The 22,031-nt window shown below is 42.6% G+C and overlaps 1 protein-coding gene across 2 annotated transcripts in view; it reads left to right on the forward strand.

Moving 5' to 3' along the window:
* The first annotated feature begins 7,081 nt into the window (after nt 1–7,081).
* The window catches only part of LOC6505663 (alpha-2 adrenergic receptor), a 48,724-nt gene continuing 33,774 nt past the window's right edge, over nt 7,082–22,031 (forward strand). For both annotated transcript variants that reach the window (XM_001964466.4, XM_032449636.2), the window contains exon 1: nt 7,082–8,823. In XM_001964466.4, the coding sequence (XP_001964502.3) occupies nt 8,014–8,823 (810 nt within the window). In that variant the 5' untranslated portion in view covers nt 7,082–8,013. The remainder of the gene's footprint in view (nt 8,824–22,031) is intronic.

Genomic DNA, 22,031 nt, shown 5'->3' on the forward strand with positions numbered 1-22,031 from the left:
ACTAATCTGCTGGCCACCGATGATAGCTGACTTTATGGGCGTATCTAATGGTCATGGTTTTATCTCTCTGCGACCACACCCATTCCCACCCACTCCCACTGCCACTTCCTCTAAGAGTGCGACAGCTGGAAATGTTGCATTTAATGTTGCCGCTTGTAATTCCGCATGTTTTACAATGCACTCACATGCACGCTTCCCATGCAATACTTTTGGACTATTTGTTATGCAAGAGTTGCAAAAAGAAGGCAAAAAAGCCCCAAAATGCAAATATTTGACAGTGGGCGAGGCTGGTTGAAAAGGGCGTTGGCCTTGAAAACTGCTCCAGGGCAGCGGCTGGTCAGGCAAAACTCTCACAGATGTCAGTTTATGTAAATGGATCCGAAATTAGTTTCAGTTTTGTCCGTTCTTCCTCCCGAAAAATAGAAGGAATGGCAGCTCTTTGTGTCCATTTGGACAGCATGTGTGGTCACAGAATTGATTACAAAAAGTTTAAAACTAAAATAAAGGAAAGAATAAGGCCAGGATGAAAGATAAGGTACTATGAAAGAGAATCTGAAATTCAAATGGAAAAAAGGGTTAATATACTAGCTTATAATGTATATTTTAACACACCATCTGATTCAATTCATCCACCATAGGTAATTAGATGAATCAGAGAAACTTTCGCTTGAAATGAGACGAAAAATTTTAGACCAACAAACAGCAAATGCATTTCATGTGTCAGCGCAGCGTCGAGGGGCACCGAGAGCATTCAATTGAAGGCAACCGGGGGGCACAAACTGCGCCTAACCATGTCAGCAACATTAGTAGCAACACAAAATTCTAATTAAGTCATGGGGTTTTGTGCTTCCTTCGGCGCTGCGGGCACTTTGTGTTGCAAAAATGTTTTGTGCAAGCTTCCAAAAATTGGCATAAAACAAGCAAACAAAAATGCGAAAAGCTTTGATGGCCCAGGAAGGGAAAACAGGGTTTGCTACAAAAGAACAAAAAGCAAAGATCACTAAGAAAAAGGCTAATTTGATGTTTAATTAGGAAAATAAAATATTTGAAGTTTAAATGGAAGTTTTAGGCAAGCTTTAAATTTTATATTTCAATAATATAATACATTTAAGTTTTAATATTTTTTTTTTCACTGACCAAGAAAAGGTCTAGTTTGGGAATTTTATAAAGAGTTCGTCTTTGGCTCGTCTCGTTTCCCTTTCCAGTTTTCCGACGCTCTGCTTTATTTGCCAGTCCAGCCTTGTTCATGGCTCGCGGTGCGTTTTGCGGAACAAAGCCACCTGCCCGCCACACACCTGCCACCCTGCCACCCACATCAACCCTAGCCATCTCCTTCAGAGGCCACTAACTGTTTCCAGCTCATGCCCAGCATTTGTGCGGCGCTGCCTTTGTTTGGAACTTTTCGTTTTGTTGTCGGCGCAGCTAATTAAAAGAATGTTGCAAAAGTGTAATATGTAAGCAAATTTCTGCCGAGCCACATAAATAATCCCGATTATTTTACCTGACTTTCCATCCCTTCCACCGAACCTCCGACTGTATTTTATTTTCTCTTTTTTCAAACGCTTTGTTTATTTCGTCCTGTTTCGCATGAAAATTTAGATGAACATTCAGGGCATTAAAGTCACAGCGAAGGACCTCGTCTTTTTTGCGTAAAATACTTAGTTGTCCAGGAATGGGTCACTGGCCATGGAAATATGAATATACCCCAGACGAAGGTAAATTGAGACAAGAGGGAAAAAGGGGAGGTCCTTCCTGAGAAACGACCCTGACTCGAGGCTAAACCTACGAAAATGGCGCAATTAGCTGCACAACTTGGCCGAAGAACGAAAGATTAATGACAGCCCTCGTCTTTATTTTATTTCGTTTTTTGTTTTTTGTTCGGCCAAAGAGCCTGGCCAAAATAGCCTTTTCGGTTTGTCGCTGCCTTATTGACTCAGACGCGGAGCCAATCGGCCGTCGTGTCAATAAAACGCTCGCTGTGTACATAAAAATAATAAATGACATGGCCGCCGATGGGTCCATCAAAAATGGCTAACAAAAAGTTCGGAGCAAAAAGTGCAAGTAATTAGACGCATAAATTGTATGTCAACTTTGGCCCCAACAAACCATGAAACTTGGCCAGACGCAAGGAGCCAGGGGCTGGGACTGAATAGGATCCTTCCTCAGACCAGGCCCAAACTATGCACTTCCTGGGCCCATGTCGAGAGCAAATTTCCTGGTTGTTCAGCCAACTGAGCCGCACAGAACATGTGGGATCAAGGAATCCGTTCTGAGAGCCGGGCATTGTCGGCACATGTTGCCCAATGGCGTTGGGATTTTTGGTTAATTGCCGGGCAAGGCCATTCGATTAAATGCCTTTGACGCAGATTAAAACTTTAAATTGTTTGGCAATAAATGCCCCGGGGCGAAAGGTTGGCAATTAATTTAATTTTGTAGCGCATTTAACGCCAACGCGATTGCCATTTCATTTAACGCCAAATTCGAATTGATCCCAAGCATTTATTTAAGCCGTATCCCGGGCCATGATAATATTTTCTATAATTTTTGCGCCAGGCGATGCCAGGCTATGTTGTTCCGCTCCGAGTGGGTACATAAATAATTGGTGCTGACAGCTTGATAAATAGCTTTTCAGTTGAGTTAATGAAACTAAAACACGGCAAACGAGCGACGCGCTCTGAGTTTTCAAATAAAGATAATGCAGGCGATGGGGCCCACGGTGCGTATGAGTAGCGTAATTTCCTGCCTGGCTGCCATTTGCCATTTGTTTCGGCATTCCTCTCTGTTCCCTGCCTCGCCTTCATCTTTTGAAAATCTTTTAGCAACAATTTCGCCAGCTAATGCGAATGATAAGCGCGCATAATATATTTGCCGCCATTAGTGCTAGCTGCAGTTGGAGCATTTACGCCAAAAATGCGGCATTAGCTGCCGCACAATTTTCGCGACCTTAACCACATTTTGGCCCATTTTGGACCGTGACAAAGTGCAGCGTGCTTTTGAGAGCTCCAATTTATGGGACTCGTCGGTCCTGGGCTTTCCTCTTTCCACGGCCCACAAATCCGATTTCATTATGTAAAACGTGCGGCGAATTAGGAGTGGATTTAGCCCGGAGCTGCAACAAAAGACATGTTGCAAGGACATCAATGCAGTCTGGAGCCGGGCGAATTCTCAGTCGTCGCCCTCCATTAGGAAACTGCAATCGGCAGGGAAAGAGAAAGGAAAATAGAGTTAGGCAGGGAGTGCCTGAGGGTGAGTGCGTGATTCACGGAAAACTGGAAAATTGTAGAAGCAGCTCTGATATATGGGAAAATAATTTAATATATGCGCATTCAGTGCACTGGCGTCTTATCTGTGGCAGCAGTGCTGTTTCTGCTTTCGAAATCCCGAATCCCACTGTCAGCTAAATTTATATATTTGTAATTCATCATACAGAAGACGGCTTAAAACGCTTGCCAAAGAAACTAGTTTAAGCTGCTACAATCTTCAAAATGAAAGATTAAAGATAATGATGAAAGATAATTCAAATGAAACAAATAGCCTTTGAGAAAGTTTCGGAGTATTGAGAGCCAGATTAGCCATTTTAAATAATTTATTTAAAAATGAAAAATTATTGTATATTACACAGAATTTAAAAAAGTTGTATTAAATTTAAGTTATTTATAATATTCACAAGGAATTATTATTCTTTTTTTTCTCAACTAAATGGTACCCAGTACTATTCACTTCCACTTTACGCTCTTTATATGTATAAATAATTTATAATATATGTATAAATAACCCATTTCGATAAATGGGTTGTGTTTAATTTAACAAAAATTTTTATAAAATAGTATATTCTTAAAAAGGAAAATTTGCATATTTTTGGGTGTAACCGAACAAGACCCTGAAACAAGCAAGTGGGAAAGCAGAATAAAAAGTCTATAATTTTTTCTATGAATATTCCAATTTGGCTAAAGGGATTTTCCTAGATATAAATTGACCTTTGGAGCAGATTTTCATTAAATATTTTCATAATCTGACTTTAAAACGACCCATTGAAAAAAACTCAAACGGGTACATCGGGAACATCGGGTATAATAATTATCTTACAATCTGACACTTTTGACAACTTCTAACTCAGTAATTCAACCAGAACTTGCATTGATACTCGTCTTTTTAACTCCCCGATTATCGCAATAACGGAACTAAACCACAATGATAAATGGGAAGTGGGAACTAATACCAAAATGGGTGGCCTGGGTGTGGTCATTAGGCCATATGCCAGATAGGTGTGGGGGAATTACGGCTATGATAATTACTCTCCGATTCCGGTCATGATTCGATCAAAACCGTACTTGATTTAAAATTTGAAAGCCATATGAGCATGAAATTAAAGCAGTTAAATAGCAGCTCCTCTTTGGAAGAAATATTTAACTTCCTGATAGAACAAGTGGAGAGATTCAAGTGGCCATTACATAAAGTTAGTTGTAACGTATAGAATGGCGCATTAAAAACTTAATTTCAATTTACTTCCTTAGAAACCTTGGACTTTCAAGTCCAGGTCTGTGAGGAGAATTTTTCATGTAGATCTGCTGGAAATGGCAGCTTTTCCCATCGCTATCCGGCAAATCTAGGAGCACCTTCGCAGGTGGTTAACATAATCAGAGCTTGACAAGCAATCTCTTAGCCCATGCATTGAAGATGAGAAGTGCCCGCTGTCTATTTGTTGCCGCTGTCGCTTGTTGTTTCCGGAATTTGTCACCGTCTTGGAGGTGCGTGGGCGTGGGTGTATGCTGTGTAGTGTATATACCCACCTGGGTGGGTCCTAGTCTCAGCTTGTTTGTTGTCAGGCGACGACCTCCTCGGATTTATTATGTTGATGCTAAAACCTGGATGCTTGATGTGGCTGCGTGTAATTTGAAATTATGCGCGGGAGCGTAACGATGTATGCTTAACATAATCAAATAACTCATACGCACCGTCTGCACTTGATGAACAAGACAAGAGCAGGTTCATCATAAAACGTAAAAAACGAAAACGGAGAAAAGGACAAGGCTCTTGGCTGTTTCATTATCATAATTTCTAGCTGATTTCATTGCGCCGGCAAAGGCAACCTGTTTGCCCGATTGATACGCTCAAGTTCGCTTTTCAATTATGTGCCCAGAAGACGTGACTATCGCGCATAATGTGTCTGATATGTTGGCGTTGCCTTGGCTTTTCCTTTTCAATCCACCCGCACACCTTCTGCGGATGGATGGCTTCATTATGGGATCCTTATTGGCCACCAGCCACCCCACACTTCCCAGGGGAAAAAGTGAGAAGTATTTAAAGGCCGACTCGCAACCGGCCAGCATTTGCCGTGAAAACAGGGCCCCGTATTTGGGTTAAAACGAAAATGTAAACAAAAGGTAGCATGGCACACACACTGGCCAGGCCAGCCTGGCAGCAACCCTTAACAAACATATGTGTGTAGAAAAGAGGACCCAAGCCACCCACCGAAATGAAAAACGTGAAAAGTGCTGCCACAAAAATAAGTTTCGGTTTTTGGTTTAGGGCACTGGGACAAAGGCAAACAAAAGCATAACAGAGAGGCGCAACACAGTGGAAAACGGACGGAAACCCGAGCACCTAGAGGGAGAAAATTTCCCGCGAATCGCCGAGAGTGAAACGAATTTCCCGGCCAACCCAATGCACTTGTGGAACTTAAGCCTGTGCGATTTGATATCGAAAGTGAATAGTTTAATTGATTTTTAATCGCATTTCAATTGCAAAGATCATGGAAGTTCAAAGTGCCGTTCAAAGCTCAACATAATTCAAGTTCTGTTTATTTTATTTAAAATTCATAGCTGCGAAAAAAGTTGTTGGGCAAATAGGTTTTTATTTTCATTGTTTGCAGTTGTTAAATGAAATATGCAAATGTTTGGACTATGTTTGTTTTGGCATGAATAAGTAAACTCAAATAAATTGATTTCTATGCATAATAATTTGTTTCTTGTTGTTTTAAATGTTTTCCCATTAAATTTTATTTGACTAAAATATATTCGTTGCTTTATAAATTTTAACGTATGAACATACATTTATATTGTAATTGTGAAAATGCATCTAATAGGGAGAGATAACTTTCTTTTCAAGATTAGAAAATCTTAAACATGATCGAACGAGAGGAGTATCGGGTGTAATAAAGTCGAGAATTTGGACTATATCCTTCCTTTTCTATAAAATATTAATTATATTTTTTTATAACTTGTACAAGTACTAATATTTTTAGAGAATACAATTGGATTTAATTAAGTTGGATGCTTTTATACAAATATATTTATAAAAAATAATGTTCAGTTTCAGTTCAACTATGGCTGTACAAAAAACATTTTCCACAAACAAATTTTAAGTTTGCTCGATTTTTGGCCGAATTCTGGAGAAGGTCCTTTTATTGTTGACGTCTAGTTCGATTTCAAGTGCAGATTAAATAAATATATACGTCAAACACCATGTGAAATAACTTAACTTATCATCAAAAGCCTATTACCAAAGGAATAACATGTTAAGCCATCTAAAAATAGAGAGAACTTGTTATATTCGAATTACAACTTGACAGACAGGCGATAAAAGCGGGCTTCAATACACCCCACACAATACATATTCATATTTCAATAGCCTATATCTAATCTGTTGACACCGCGACACTTGTCCACAGGTAAACAATGGACTAACCAATGCATCTGTGAGATACTTAAATCACAGTCAAAGAATTGAAACACACGAATTGAAATGGAACTCGCCGAGGCGATGGTGTTTGGTGGAAAATGCGATGAAAAAGGCAGGGAAAGGAAAATGAGAAAATTTCCCAAGGATGTCCGAACGGAACCGAAGAACGAAGCAATCCCGAGCACTCGTGCCACTGCAAACATGTTCGTTTTGAGAAAATGGGACGAGCTATCGGATCTCTTACTCGCACGCAACATCCCACTACGGAACATGTTGAGTCGAGCGAGAGGTAAATAGGCACCTCTCATAAGCAGCTCTCCCTCGGGCGCAACCGAACATGCTCGACACGAAGCGAGGGCACGAACCAAGAAACACTTGAAAAAAAATCGGCCTAAACGTGATATAAAGTTGGCCAAAATATCACATCTGTTTTTGCTGTTAGTGTCAAACGGGCGCTCAAAGAAAAAGCATCAAAGCCTCGGAAGGCAATGAAAGTGTGGATACTTGGAAGTCCCCGAATATTTTTACGTGATTTTCAGTCAGGATGTGCAGTTCCAAAACAAACAAAAACAAAAACAAATACATAGAAAAAAGAAACAAATAGCGAACCAAAAAGCTGGCCGGAAAACGGCGAGAGACTATGCCAACGCCTGGTTGAGGGCCTAAACGCGGGTCGCGCTTTTTTAGTGTAAATAAACAGAAAGAATTAAAATAAAAACAGACCGACCAATTTGGGCGAGTTCTATTTGCGGTTTCAGTGAAAAGACATTCGACGGCCATACAATTCGATTCAATTTAATTAAAAGCCAAAACAGTGCGAGAGGAAAGCGCCAGGGTCTGACTGATGGACCCGTAACGCATACGCCATGTGAGCCCGAGCCGGATCGATGGGATCGCTTTCCCAACCACTTGTATATAGCACTAGGCAGCCTTTTCTATCGTGTTGTTGTGTCCGCCGCGTCCACCGCCAATGTACATACTGTATATGTGTTTTTGACTCTTTAATTGATTAAACCGCAAATACCAGAAATAGAGAATAAACCACAAAACTAAATAAATAACGAGTAAAATAAATAAATATATGTAGCGGAGCCAGATCTCCACATACGCAAACACACAAGTTTCGGTGCAAAACGGGTATAAATAGTCGAAATAATATTTGATAGCTATGCTAAATATGCTATTAAGGAATTAGCTAAATTATTAGATTTAAAGAGCACTGGAATCTCGCGCGTAATCAGATTAATTATAAACAAATCGGGAATCGAGGGCAGCATGGGACCAATCAGACTCATCTAGAAGCTAGCCAACGGAAGAGAATCTAAAATCACAATGGACTACAGCCGGCTGAATGCCAACATCAATACGGGCAACATCAGCACCGATGACTTCTTGGCCGTGTTCACGACCAGCAAGCCGGAGAACGCCACCCTCAATCCGCCCCTCCTCGCCGTCGACGGACAGCTGACCCTGCCCACGCCGGGAGTGGGCCTGGGCCTGGGTCTGGGATACATCAATGTGAACGACACCATCTACCTGCTCAATGGCAGCTACTACAACAGCAGCCTGCAGCCGGGCGGGGGATACTACAACCAAAGTAGCACATCCGGTAACTACACCAATCCCAATCTCACGGAGATCCACTGGGACGGCCGATACCCCAGTGGCTACACGCTCACCCACATAGTGATTGCCTCGATTATCGTCACCATCCTGATGATCATTATTGTGGTCGGCAATATGCTAGTAATAATCGCCATCGCCACGGAGAAGTCCCTCAAGAATATTCAGAACTGGTTCATAGCCTCGCTGGCGGTGGCGGATTTCTTTCTCGGCCTCATCATAATGCCCTTCTCGCTGGCCAACGAGCTGATGGGCTACTGGATTTTCGGCAGCTGGTGGTGCGACATCCACTCGGCCATGGATGTCCTGCTCTGCACCGCCTCGATCATGAACTTGTGCCTCATCTCGCTGGACCGGTACTGGAGCATCACCAAGGCAGTGGACTATCTCAAGTCCCGGACGCCGGCACGGGCCGCTGTCATGATCACGGCGGTCTGGATAATGTCCGCCCTTATCTGCATTCCCCCGCTCCTCGGCTGGAAGGTGAAGATGCCGGAGGGACAGCTGCCCAAGTGCGAGGTGAGTTTCATAATCCATTGCAAAGTAATCCACTAAGAGTATTGCTCTCCGTCCATATCCGTCCAAGTGAAATTAGAGCCAATTGAAGGCAATTGACGTCGCACCACTGACTATCGAACAATGGGTTGAGAAATTCCATCAGAGCTGTCTTCTACTATCATTTGGACTTTATACTTCATTGGTTTTAAATTTCATTTTGTAGTTCATAAGCAACTAAACAGAAATTGCAAGAAAATCTATTGATATTAGACCTAAAATCGTTTAATTGGGTTTAATTGGGAATTAAAGTCAATGTTATCAATAAATAATAGACACCTTAAAGTAACACATTTTAAAAGAATTTTGAAATTAAATTCCGTAAGGTGTGCAATGCAGAGAAGTAATAATTTTTCACATACTTTGCATACTTCATAGATTCTATTTCTGGTGACTAAGAAGTATTTTTGGCATATTTTCGTATCTAATTTAGCCTTAGCCCATTTATTGTCAGTCAATAGAGCCAGCCCGCTGAGAGCTCTCATATTTGCGAGGAATAAAGCGTTGAATTGCCATAATGCTAGATAGCAACATGCAAAACGCAAAATTGCGGCCTCTTTTTATGCAAATTTCAAGTTGCCGGCACAATTGTCAGATCGTGCGGTGGCTCCCTGCCCCTCCTGCCACAGCTTGGGTCACGCAGCGAATAAACGCAGAGATATTTATGCATATGAGTGGTGGATACATTCCGAGAGTGTGTCTAATTCCGCCAGCACCCGAGTAGAACCCTAATAGAGTGGGGCCGGGCTCGCAAAAGTAGAATATAATCCATAGAAATATGCACATTATCATGCGGGTCTGCCAGTTGCCGAATTTGAATTTGAATTTCGAGGGGTCGAGGGCCGTTCTGGGAAGGGCGGGCGTACGTCGTAACAAACTACTCGGAAAATTCACAAGAGAAATTCCTGGCCAAGGGCAAGGCAAGGCTGTGGGACACACATGTAGGAGCTGAGTTGCCACAAACTGGCGCACTTGCTTACAGCTATTTGGCTGCTGCCACTGCTGCTTTTTGGAAAATTCCTTAAATTGTGCCACAAATTGAAAACGTCCTTCAAAAGGGAATCGATGCTTGCCATCAACGAGTAAAGCATTCAATCACAGTGACTGGACTCTCGACAGAACCTCTCCGTCAGCCATTCCCCAGAGGGCACAGAGAATTTTCAGTTGCCTGGGTTAAAGCTCAGCCAGTAAAGATTTTTAAGCATTAAAAACAGAGAACGAAACTGAATTGTGTGGCAAAAACATTGGTCAGCGGCTGTGGGTTAAGCCACAATATTATTTATTGCAATCATGATAAACAAAACCAAGAGGAAAAAAAAACTAAATGGAAAATGCAAATAGCCCAGGGCATTCCCCTCCATATCGTCCGTATCCGTATCTCGCCTGTCTCCAGAATTTTTGATTAATTTTTTTCCTCCACAAGGGCAGTGTATAAAAAGCCAGAGCAGAAATAATAATAAAGTGGAAAGCGTCAGTAGAGCAAAATAAAGTATCTTAATATAGAAGAATGCTTACGTAAAGTTTGCCATTCAAATTAACCTTGAGACAATAAAAGCCGGGCCAACAGCGAGAGCGAAAGCGATGGGAAAGCTGAACATTGTTTTTTTTTTGCTTATTTACGATGGCCAGAGTCCAGTTGCTGGCACATTAATCAGGCCTAAGTGGCCCGGATAAGGTTGCGAAGCACTTTTTTTGCCCAAAATTTTGAACAAGCGAAACAAGCGGGTCCAATGACAATTTATAATGTCAAAGTGTAGTCCAACAAGCATTGATTACCTCGCACATCACCTTACCTGGATCATTATCTCCTAAAGCGGGGACATATCTATCCATCAGGCACGGTTTCAGTTCCAGGCACTCCAATTAGCTCGCAGGAATTAGCATTTCGGGCTCAAACCAATGTCACAGCCAACTACCCAAGTACCCAACTACCACACGGCTTTGGACCAGCCCCCAGCCCACGCCCTGTCCAATCATTAAACATGTCTCCTGGCGAATTTTTCGGAAAGGAAATGCCTGTAGGCGTTGGCCTTGTTCGGGCGCTGGCATGTAAGCCCCGCAATTTGCAGGCCGACAAAGCAGGGGCGGCGGGACTGGGGGCTAGGCATATGGGGTATATGGGCCATAGCCTGGTGAACATTTTAATTATGACACCATGTTGACATGGACAAAATTGTTGTTCCTCGTCGCCGACAACAGACAACAACAGAGGCAACAACGCCGACGACGGCACATTGAACCGCAATACATGCCGCAGGGGGCGGCGAGGCGAGCGAGGCGCTGATTTGACACTTGCCTGCTCGATTTAATTAATAAAATAACATTTTAGAGCGCGATGACGCTGATTTGGGGATACTCGAGAAAGTCTAGCCGTCGAACTATTATTAGACCTTATTTTTGACTTTCCAAGAGCAGGTTTTGTGAAAGGGTGAACCCAGCCATAAGTGATTAAATATTTATAAAAAATAAAGATATTACAAGTTAATGACCTTCTCTTTACTTTTTATTTCAATTTCTACAGGACTCAAACCGTGCATTGCTACCCCTAAGATACCTACAAAACCCTTTTCAATTCACATGAATAAAAAGTTCATAAAATAGTTATTGCCAAACCTTATTCAACCCATACTTAAGACCTTAATGCTAAGCTCGACTATTTTCCGGGGGTATTATGTGTGGGCACATATTTTGATAGGCGCATTTAATTGAGATCAGCTGGCGGTCCTGATTAATGCCGAACCTAATGAGGTTTATCTTAATACGTACAAGTGGGCGTACGGGTTTCGTGTTATTTTTGGAGGCACAAGCATAATAATAAGGCCCGCTGTGCCAGGAACCCACCCAAATCATGGGGTATTGTTTGCCTGCCGCGTAATGAGTGCAATTTTGTCCGGAAAGCGCCTGCTGTCGAACAAATCTACAAATATACTCGTACAAAAGACCGCTTATTGAATGGAGTGGCTATGGCGATGACGACGACGACGTCGACGACTAAGAAGAAATTCTAATTCCAAGAAACTACATTATTCAATGCCTTTCACCCACAACGCTGGGCAAACTCAACTCAACTGGGCCCGGCTTGGAGGCTGCCTGGGAGCTGCTATTGTGACGATGCTCTGGGGTCCTTTGGGTCGCACAATGGACCTTATTATAATCCGTAAAGGGGCAAACACTTTATTGAAATATTAATCGAATATTATATACCATTTTACGGAACACGCACAAAAGCCAGCCATCAGGCACCAGGCATCCGCACAATGGAGCAACAAATGGCCGGACCAGGATCAAAAGGCCACCAAGCCCAGCGCCAAAGGATCAACTTTCAACTAATTCATGCACAAGTTTTGAGCCCAGAAATCAAAACGGCTGAGACAAAACCTAGGCGGATGAGGGCTCTCAAACGGCTGGGCCACACTGCGTATGTGTAATGTGATGAGCTGCCGCAGCACAATAACGACTTAAGTCATTGCCTAAGTAGCTCATTAGCGTCAGTTTTTTGAGCAGGCACTTTAAAGGAAATTAAGAGAAAACTGCTTCGAAGGGAAACCCATCTCGCCCCGCTCCCTGGTGTCAACCTAATGCCCATTTTTTGCACAACCTCAATGTCGTGGCCGGCGGCGCTTGATATGCAAGGAGCTCTAAGTTGACATTGAGCCTGGGTCCAGGCTCGGGTCCAAAGTCCACACACTAGAAAGTGTGCGTGAGCCTGGGCACTTTTGATATTTTCTCATTATTTCGCAGGCTATATGTAGCTACGAGCTTGTGTGGCTGTAATTCTCGTTAGGTCTTTGTTACATTTCATACACTTGACTTGCTCGGCTGAAGACTTTCTCTTGTTGTTTCTGTACTTACACTTGCCTTCCTAGATGCCCATGTTGACGTCTCTCCATATCTATGTGTGTGTGTGTGTGTGTGTGTGTGTGTGTGTGTGTGTGTAACCCCCTAAGCAAGTGTGTGAGTAGCCCTTTACGTGAGCCAAAGTATTTTACATTTTTTTGGTAGCATTTTCATGCAAAAGAAGGCAAAGAAATGCCAGAGCCCGAACTGCAAAAGCAAAAAAGGTTCAACAACAGTGAGCTAATGGGCTTAGTCCTTGAAATACCTCTCTGGGCTGTGTTTGTATATCTTGTCCGTGCACTGGAGGAAAAGTGGCTTGTAACTCTAAGGAAATATGTTGCTATTTCTAAATTTCAAGCTGCTATTTGCTCGTCTCATTAGGCGCTCTACATTTTTTACACTGTATATTCTCAGCTAAAGTGCTCACTATATGGGCCCCACACCACGGCTCCACATCGTTGGAAAAGTTCACTTTTCTCGGCCATTACGGCTTGCGATGGCTTTTAAGATCATAATCAGTGGCATTTATATTCAAGCGGAGGCAGACAGGAGGTGGTTTTTTCGGCAACATTTACGCATTGAACTGCGTTATTACATCCTTGATTTGTTTATAACAGGAAATTATTAAAGAAAATATATACGAGAGAAAATCAACACAAAATCAAATAACAAGCATACGCCCCGTTTACATTCGTCTCGCGGAGATTTTTTATATTATTATTTTTTTTTGCTTTTTTTTGCTGGCTGCCTGGTGGGCGCTCGAATCGTTTGCTAATTTCCGCTCGCCGCGCACTCATCGCCGCTGACATTACGAATAGGATGTTTTTCGGTGGCATGCGGCATACGGAAAGAGGAGCTGGAAGCAAAAAAAATGAAACAGCAGACATGCCTTTGAATGGCCGCCAACCACAAGGCATATGCCTTGGCACTTTATGCGTGGCATAGGCAAATATTGACATTTTAGCTTATGGGGCACGCACCACTAACTGGCGCCCGCCATTCTTTCCCCAGTGCCGCCCCAACTCCCGGGGCCTTTGGTTAAATTAAATTACAGAGCAATTCTTTCCGGCTGCTTTCGGGTCTCTCCCGTTATTGTGAGTGCTGCACGTATACCATTTGTGGTCTTCCCCTTCCCTGGTTTCCACTCTCCCAGAAATCCCTTACCAGACCGCCATCCCGCCCGGATCCTGCCCAGTTTCTATCTCTTTAGTAACTGCCATATGCAGTGCAGCCGCTCATTGGCATTTGTCATGCTCCGGCAGGAACTTAAAGTCGGCCCGAGCTGAACTTCATTTTGGCCCAGTTTGGGTTCTCCACCCGCCCCTCTGACGGCTTATCCCCCTTATCTTGGTAGTCGCGTATTTCGCCAATGGCTTCTTTTCATCCGTTTTCCCTCCTCAGCATCCATTTTCTGTGTGTGTGCACTGAGAAAGATTTATTTTATTAAATGAAAAATGGTTTTCTTTAAGAGGCTACTTTAGTTTTTAATGATAGCTCTCCGGGTTAAACTTTAAATAACAATTTTTCATTAAATCTTGTGGCAAAGTACGCCTTAAAACTCTCATAAATGTCCTATTTACTTTCTTAAGTTTGGTATTTTTCTGATAGTGTATCCCATTGGGGTAACTTTTCGTGCCTCTCGCTCCGTCGGTTTGATTAAAATAAAGCCAAGTTTCTAAGCCCAGATTAGTGTCCGAATTATTATTATTTTTTCAGTCTTTCAGCTTCACCTTCTGTGTTATTTTTTCCTTTTTGAGAAGAAACGCGTTTTCAGTCAATTGTTTGGCTTTCATTGGCTGTGGGGCTCTCGGCTCAGTCAGCTGGCATTTATTTATTTATTTTGTTTGGTTCATTGCGGTCGTTGCTTAAATCCTGCTTATGGAATTTGCATTGCATGCTCTTGAAGGCTGTCTGAAAAGTTTTTTATTGCATTCCATAAAATGCAGAACGAATACGTAGAGTCGAGGGCTCATCTACATTTTTCCCGGAGCAACAAACATGGACCAAGTCTCCGGGCCGTAACTCACATTTGTTTTTCTGTCTTATCGCATCAAGTACTTTGCCCCGAAAAGTTTGTTTCAAGATACAAGATACAAACACACACAGACCCAAATATATAAAAATGTATATATACAGCCAATGCAACGCTGGCTGGGTGAGCTGGAGCTGATGTCATCTCGTATAAAATATAATTTCTTTGCTAAAGTTTAATATCATTATTTTTGTTTCGACTGCTCTCGACTCATGGCTCTTGGCTGTGCGAAAAGCGCTTGTGAGATTCACACGCGTATTAGCTTTCACTTTCCAAGGCAACAAAGTACATAAACCAGCAACAATGCCAACTGAAGCAGATTTTCTATTTATGAGCTTCCTCCTCGAATAACACTCTCGCCTCTATCTGTTCTAATGCCCGAGTAAATTATACTCGACGAAATAAATTGAAGAAAACAGGCCGGAAAAGCCGGGAAAGCTGTGGGAATGGCTCCGAGATGAAAGCAAATTCTTTTACAATTGACTTGCGCCGTTCTGATGCTAATTGAATTAAAATCCATCGGAAAGTTGCTCGCCGGCCGGCCCCGAGGAAAATAAACTGGAATAAGAGAAACTCGATTGGTTGGCTGATGACAAGCAGCGGCTGAAAGGGTCAAAGTTAATTTATTGCCGAATGAATCGAGCAAAACGGGGGCAATCTGTCAAAGTTTTGCTGCTAGCTGGCTGCTGGCCTCGTGTACTTTGTGGACTGTGGGGACACTGTTTGCAATCGTAAAGTCAAATGGCGCCTAATTGGCAAAACAAGCGGAAAATCGCAAATTAAAACAGAATCTCAGCCAGTCCGAGCTGGAAATAAACTTGGCTTTCCCCCTTTTCTGCGACTCCCATGAAACACAAACAAAACAAATTGCGTATACGCCCCGCAGCCGCTTTACTTCTGGCCTGTGATTTTCGCTGGCGAGCGCAGCTTTATTAAAGAAAGCCAAATAAAATGAAAAGACCGACTCTGTACTCAATTTGAAGGCAGAAAGCAAAAGAGCCTGACTCCCAACCAGCAATTTAACCCCAGCACCTCTCCCGCTGCTCTCTTCCCGCTGGCCAGATGCCAGAAGGTTTCCTCATGTATCCCGGCCGCAATTAAAGAGGCAACACCAATCGATGTTAGCCCAATACGATCATAAATATTTCTTTTTGGCGAAACGAAAATTCGCTTGACATTTATGACAGCATTTGCACACATGAACACCATAAATTAACTTCGGGCAAAAACTTTCCGCCCGGCTCCGCTGTCACAACAATGTCAAAGCGTAAATATTGACAATGCCATTGACATCGACGACATCGAGGAGCGTTCCCGTGCACTGCTCTGTTTAGCAGCGCTCAGCTTTTATGGCTACGCATAATTTTTCCATACTTTCAGGATCTGTCCCCACGCCAACCGAAAAAAATGACAAAAATCACAGAAAAACCCTTTCACACGCCATGGGCTCTACAACTTTGGGCTTTTGGTTTTTGCCGGTTTTAGCTCTCACTGGGCTGGCTTTTATGTGCAAATTGCGCGCAGTAAATAAAAATAAATGAGTATGAAAATTTTTTACTCCTATCAGCAGTTTTTTTTTATTTGTTCGCCGAGTTCAAGACTCGCTGCCACACACATGTCCTACGTATGCGAGTCCTCCTTGGCCCCTCCACTGCGTGGCACCACCTCCATAATAATCGTAATGAATGGCTTATCACGCCAGCTGGCGTTGTCACCATCGCAGTGATGCCATTGCCATTGCCATCGTCTGGCGCCTTTGTTGGTTCGATACAGGACTAATGCACAAGGAGAAATTTGTAATAAAATATTCGCAATACTTTTTTAGTGTGTATATATCTTGAAGTGATCAGAGCCATGGAATGCCAGCTATACATTTTTCTTTAAACCTTCTTTTCAAGGCGCCTAAGACTTTCTTTTCTAAAAAAATATTAACTAAACTAGAACTATAGCGAATTTATTAAATTTCTTTGAGTGGCTTTTAGTCATGTTTAGTGAGAGAGGGTATGTGTGCGGGAAATGGTTAATAAACGAAAGAGTTATGCAGTTGGCAGTGGCGTAAGAGGTAGGAGTATAGTACACTCAACACTCAACACTCGACGAAAGTCCTTTGCACGATCCGACAATAAAATGAAATTTAGCAATTCAATTTAATGCGTTATTTGCCGTAAATTTATACCGTGCCGGGCATATTGATTTACTTCAACTTAAGTGCAAAAAATGAAACTGGAAAACTGGAAAGGCGAGATAATTGCCAGTTGAGTCAGCACACATGGGACCGCAGCAGCAGCCAGTCAGTTGGCCATGTGAAGATTTATGGCCGAGCCGAAATCAAACACCAATTTCGCCATTCATTAAACTTTACTTTTAAGTGGTTGTGCCCTTGGCTTTAAGACATTACCAGACTGACTGGCTGAGCGGCATTATCAGCATTAGCCAGGAAGCAGGAGCGAGGACGCTAACGCAAACGCAAAAAGGATCGCAATCAGGGGGTTGTGGGGTGTTGTTCTTTTTTTCGTTAGAGGGGGCCTTGCCACTTTGTCGCATAAACATAAACACTTGCAAATTCAGCGGCAAAAACGAGTGGGGCATTCGGGGCAAAGCCAGGACTAAAAACAAGACCAGCCACCAGCCAACATCGTGGGCAAAATGGTGTAGAATTATTTTTTGTGTTGTTTTCTTTTACTCGCAGGCGGCATAATCCATTTTGAATAAAATTCCGAATGAACAGACACGGCAAAGGAGCCGAATATCCTTCAAGAGGGGAAACGAACACAGAAGAAAAATATTTAAACGTTTAAAATCATATTTAAAAAAAAAATAAAATTGCAGAAGCAAAATTTTAAGGCCATAGACTTCCCTCTCCTTGACATTTAAATTCTTATATTGGTAATCTTAAGTGTTTTCCTTAAATTGATTAAGCCGCGTTTTGTTCTCAGTGTTGACGTAGCAGGCGGCAGTTGAAATCCGGCCGCATCCTTTGTTCCGACGGTCGGCGTTGCCTTTTTTCGGCGTTTGTCGAAGGCGATGCCAACACACTTAAAACATGAGCACGAAAAACATTTACATAAAATCGTCTTAAAGTATTTGCGCGCCTCATCGTCGTGCCCAGAAAGGAAAAGAAAAAGCAACGAGAACAACAACAAACGGGCGGAATGAAGGCAAAGGACTCAGGACTCTCGGATGCGCCCGTAGGCCAAATAAATTACACAAAATGTCGTCAGGGCCCCATTTCTGTGGGCCATTTTATGCTATTAAATACGGTGAAGTGGGGCGAACAAAAAGGCTGGATGAAATAACCGAATATAAGAGCAGGCCCGCCGAAAAGAAATTATAGAAATTGCATTTATTTGGCAAAAGCATGAATAAGTTTTTAATTCGCAGGGCGCACTTAATTCAGTGTACCATAATCCGGCGCTAAATGCGAACATAATTACCCCAAGCGGCGTGGCGAGATAAACTTTCGTTTTGGGCGAATTGAATTAAATTTGCCAACTGAAATTGCATTGCGTAAATTAAATTTGTAGTTTAATTTGCTGCCTGCCTCGCCCAAAAGGGGGGCGCAGTCCAACTTTCAAATCAACTTTTTCACTCGCCGCACATGTCGTTCGGGGAGGCAGTTGCCGCTCGGCCACCAGAGAAATCAAAAAAGTTCAAAATTAAGTGAGACAGAAGAGCACAAGGGCTGGGCAAGGCCAGCCAGGATGTGCCAGGACCTTGTTAACACACTAGCATCCATACAATGCCACCACCGTCCCCCTGGTTGCAACTTTGGCCCTGAGTATCATCGACTCAATGGGGGCCGAGATTCAATTTAGCATATATGAGTTTAATTTCGACATTCATAAATCCGAGCTAGAGCCCCGGATGATTCATGTAGACTGCTTCCCAAACACAACTGCCCATCCAGCCTCCGCCCGCCTAATTATGCAAAAGTTTGGCCTGTTCCATCTCGTACTTTTTATTGCCCGGGCTACTCCCTTGGGTCAATTTTAATTACGCTCATTTTGGAGCCTTTTAATGTAAATGAAAACAGAAAAAAGCCGGAACCCGAAAACGGAAAACAAAAAACAAAAAACAGAAAAAGTTGAAAGAAAATACAGAAACAAAACACAAATAAGAGAAATGGAATTGAGGAAATTTTAAATTAAAAACAACAAGCCGTAAAGCAGGGCGTGTAAAATTTGACAGCGGCAACGAAGTGAAAATTGCCGGAGCATAATTGAGACAGAACCGGCATCAGCCAGTTAGCATTCCGAAGTTCACACTTTCCTTGCCTTTTCGACTTTTGTGCATAATTAAAAATATGCACATTGACATTTGAGGACAGGCCATGTTATAAATATTAATTTCCTGCTCCTGTTGCCACTTTTTTGTGTCGTTTTCTGGTTCTTTAAAATTCCGTTGGCATGTTTTGCCAGCTTTTCGAGTTTGGCTTACCTCAGCCTTGCATATTTTACTCTGTGCCAGAGAGCCTGTGTTCCTGTGTCCTGCTTGGCTTCATTCCATTTTGCATGTCAAAAGAGTGAAATCCTTCTCAGAGTTTATAATCGTCAATCATCATAATTCGGCGCACTTGGCCCACACGTTGCGCATACGCCCCCCTGACGATGGCTCATTTTTACAAATGAAGCGCATTTTACAGTTCACTTTAATGTTGGCCATAAAAGCCACGAGAAAGAGAGACCATTCAAGTCATTGGCATTGCCGTTGCCTCTGCCTTTGTCTTTCATTAACACGCTGGAACGATGAAGACGAATGGCGGCATAAAGAGGGATATCTTGGCTGCCAAGGACGGCGCAGGACGAAAGATGCTAGAGGGGAAACTGGTTTCAGCCAACACGCCCTGCATTCATTTAAGCCTTGTCTGCGACTGCCGGGCGCCAAGATTTTATTGAGTTATTGTTGCCTTTGTTGGCTCTGGTCCTGATCCTGGCCCTGGTGCGGGCGAGGGTCCTGGGCTTCCCCATTTGCCAACCTCCTGTCGTAGCCGCAACCGGAAATGGCGCACTCATTCCGAGGCTTTGATGATTTCCCCTTTGCTCAGTGGAGCTTAAAACTGCATTTGGAAAGTGCCTGATTTTCGCCAAAAAAAATAAAGAAAAAATCCCCCAAAAATAAGGAAATTCTTCTGCACTCGACTCTTCCATTTTCTTTTTTTTCGTTTTTTGTTGGGCCACATGTTGAGACCGCGATAAATTCCTTTGCCCATATCCTTTCGTTTCGCCTGTCACATCCCTTTTTGCTGTTCCACTCTGCTGGCATTTTTATTTCATTTGGCTTTATGAAATTAGTAAATGCCAGGCCTTTGTTGCCCTTGTTGTTTCTCCGAGGAATTTCATGCCATCAAGAGGAGCAGTAGAAAATATATATACATTATATATAGAAGGACCAAGAATGGGAGAGACAAAGTTGTCGGTGGCTGCCTTTATTGTTGTGGGAATAAACGTTAAAATATGATTTCATATTATGGGCAGGACAGCAGCCATGTAGCTTTGCCATTTGTTATCCTTGCTATGAATTCGAGAGAGTGTCTTGATACCACAAGGCACGCACCAGAGATGAAGTGCCTCCCATCAATGGTATTTTGATTGCGAATATTAAGACATTCGACCCAATCGAAAGTCGCAATTGAGGAAGAGGTGGAACATATTCTGAAAGTCAGACAACAGGTGGTTGGATTTGTAGGCCACACTTCAAGGAATGGATTCGGCATGAACCTACATATATCGTTATATAACAATTTTTAAAATTATTCTTGAACACTTCAATTTGGCATTTGATTTTTGAGATTTTATTTTTGTATCACAAGTTGATTGAAACTGAAATATTTTATATCGCAATAAAGAATTGGCATCCTCTTAATGAAATTCATATGTTTTCATATTTTTTTTCTTAATTGTTTTTTCCTCAATTTTTTAATCTTGAGTCACTCATCGTTTTATTGTTTTTAAATTTCTTGTTTTTAACTATCTTGTGTTCTCCTCCCATGAGTCTTTTTTCCATTAATTGCTGTCATACCTTCTCGATCCTTTGTAACTTTCAAGAAACCTTGTGTATACTCCTACTCTTTCAGGTAAAAAGATTCCAGAAAATCTTCGCCTGCCAAGATAAGAGAGTAAAATAGTGGATGAGGAAATAAAACCTCGCCATCAGTCAGCAGCAGGAAGCAACTTGATTTCCTCTTGGCCCGGCCTACTGTGATTCTGGCCGCATTGCCGCCGTATGCTATGCGTCAGTCGCAGTTGCCGATCATAAACTTGCCGCACATACCAAGTCCCGCACTAGAATATAGGCAAATAAATAAGGCGGCGGCAGAAAGAAGCCGTGGCAACTCGACTCGTGACTGGGGCCCAAACCCAATCCCATTTGCGGCACCTTCAACCTATGCTTTGCACTTGTCTTACCAGGGCACAGTGAACAACTAGAAGCTCACAGGACACACAGAAGCACAACACACATATCATTTGTCTGCCTTTCTCTCTGACTGCCTCACCCTGCGTGCAGTATCCTGGGCGTCCTTGTGTGTTTTTCTCTTATTGCCGCTGTCGCTGTCGCTGCCATTGTATTTGTATTTGTAGTTGTTGATTGTAGTTTGTTGCCGCCTTCGTTGTCGTGTTTGTGGTTACACTTTGCGTGCTGTGACTGTGTGTTTTTGTGCACTTTTGCACCCCCCGGCAACCGGCGACCGTAAACCCGAAACCCACCCGGCGTATACGCTTTTTTGCAGCCCCTCTGCCGTGTCTGGGGTCGGATATCTGGCCATATGTGTATGCTCTGGCCTATTGTGCTAATAGCCAACACTATCGTATTTTAACAGCTTTTATTTACATGTATGCCTTCTCCCTTGAAAGAAGAATAACTTTTACTTGCTCTAACTGTGGTTGGGCCTTACAATTTCTTATTTATTTCTTTAATTGTCTTCTTTAAATATGATTTTATCTTTTATAGCATTTAGAAATTTTTATTTACATACCGGCTTATAAATTAACCTTTTTTGAAGAATTCTGAATATGTAAGCCCATATCGATGCCTTTAATAGTTTGTAGGTCGATTTGAGCCTGTTACTGCACTTGCAAGTTAAAAACTACTGGAAGCGGCTTAAAGGACTTTCAATTCACTTTATGAATTAAAAGTGACCTGTCTGTCAGTCAGGCATTCACTCAGTGAGCCAGACAGTCGCCCACTTATCCACATGTCTGCCCTGCAAAGTCTGGCGGCGGAACTTCCATCCATCCTGATCCAGAAACTGAGCTCCCGGTCCTCGATTTTGGCCTGGTCCCTACATGATTGGCATTTTCAAGCA

The sequence above is a fragment of the Drosophila ananassae genome, chromosome 2L, assembly GCF_017639315.1.
Source record: "Drosophila ananassae strain 14024-0371.13 chromosome 2L, ASM1763931v2, whole genome shotgun sequence".
Lineage (NCBI taxonomy): Eukaryota > Metazoa > Arthropoda > Insecta > Diptera > Drosophilidae > Drosophila > Drosophila ananassae.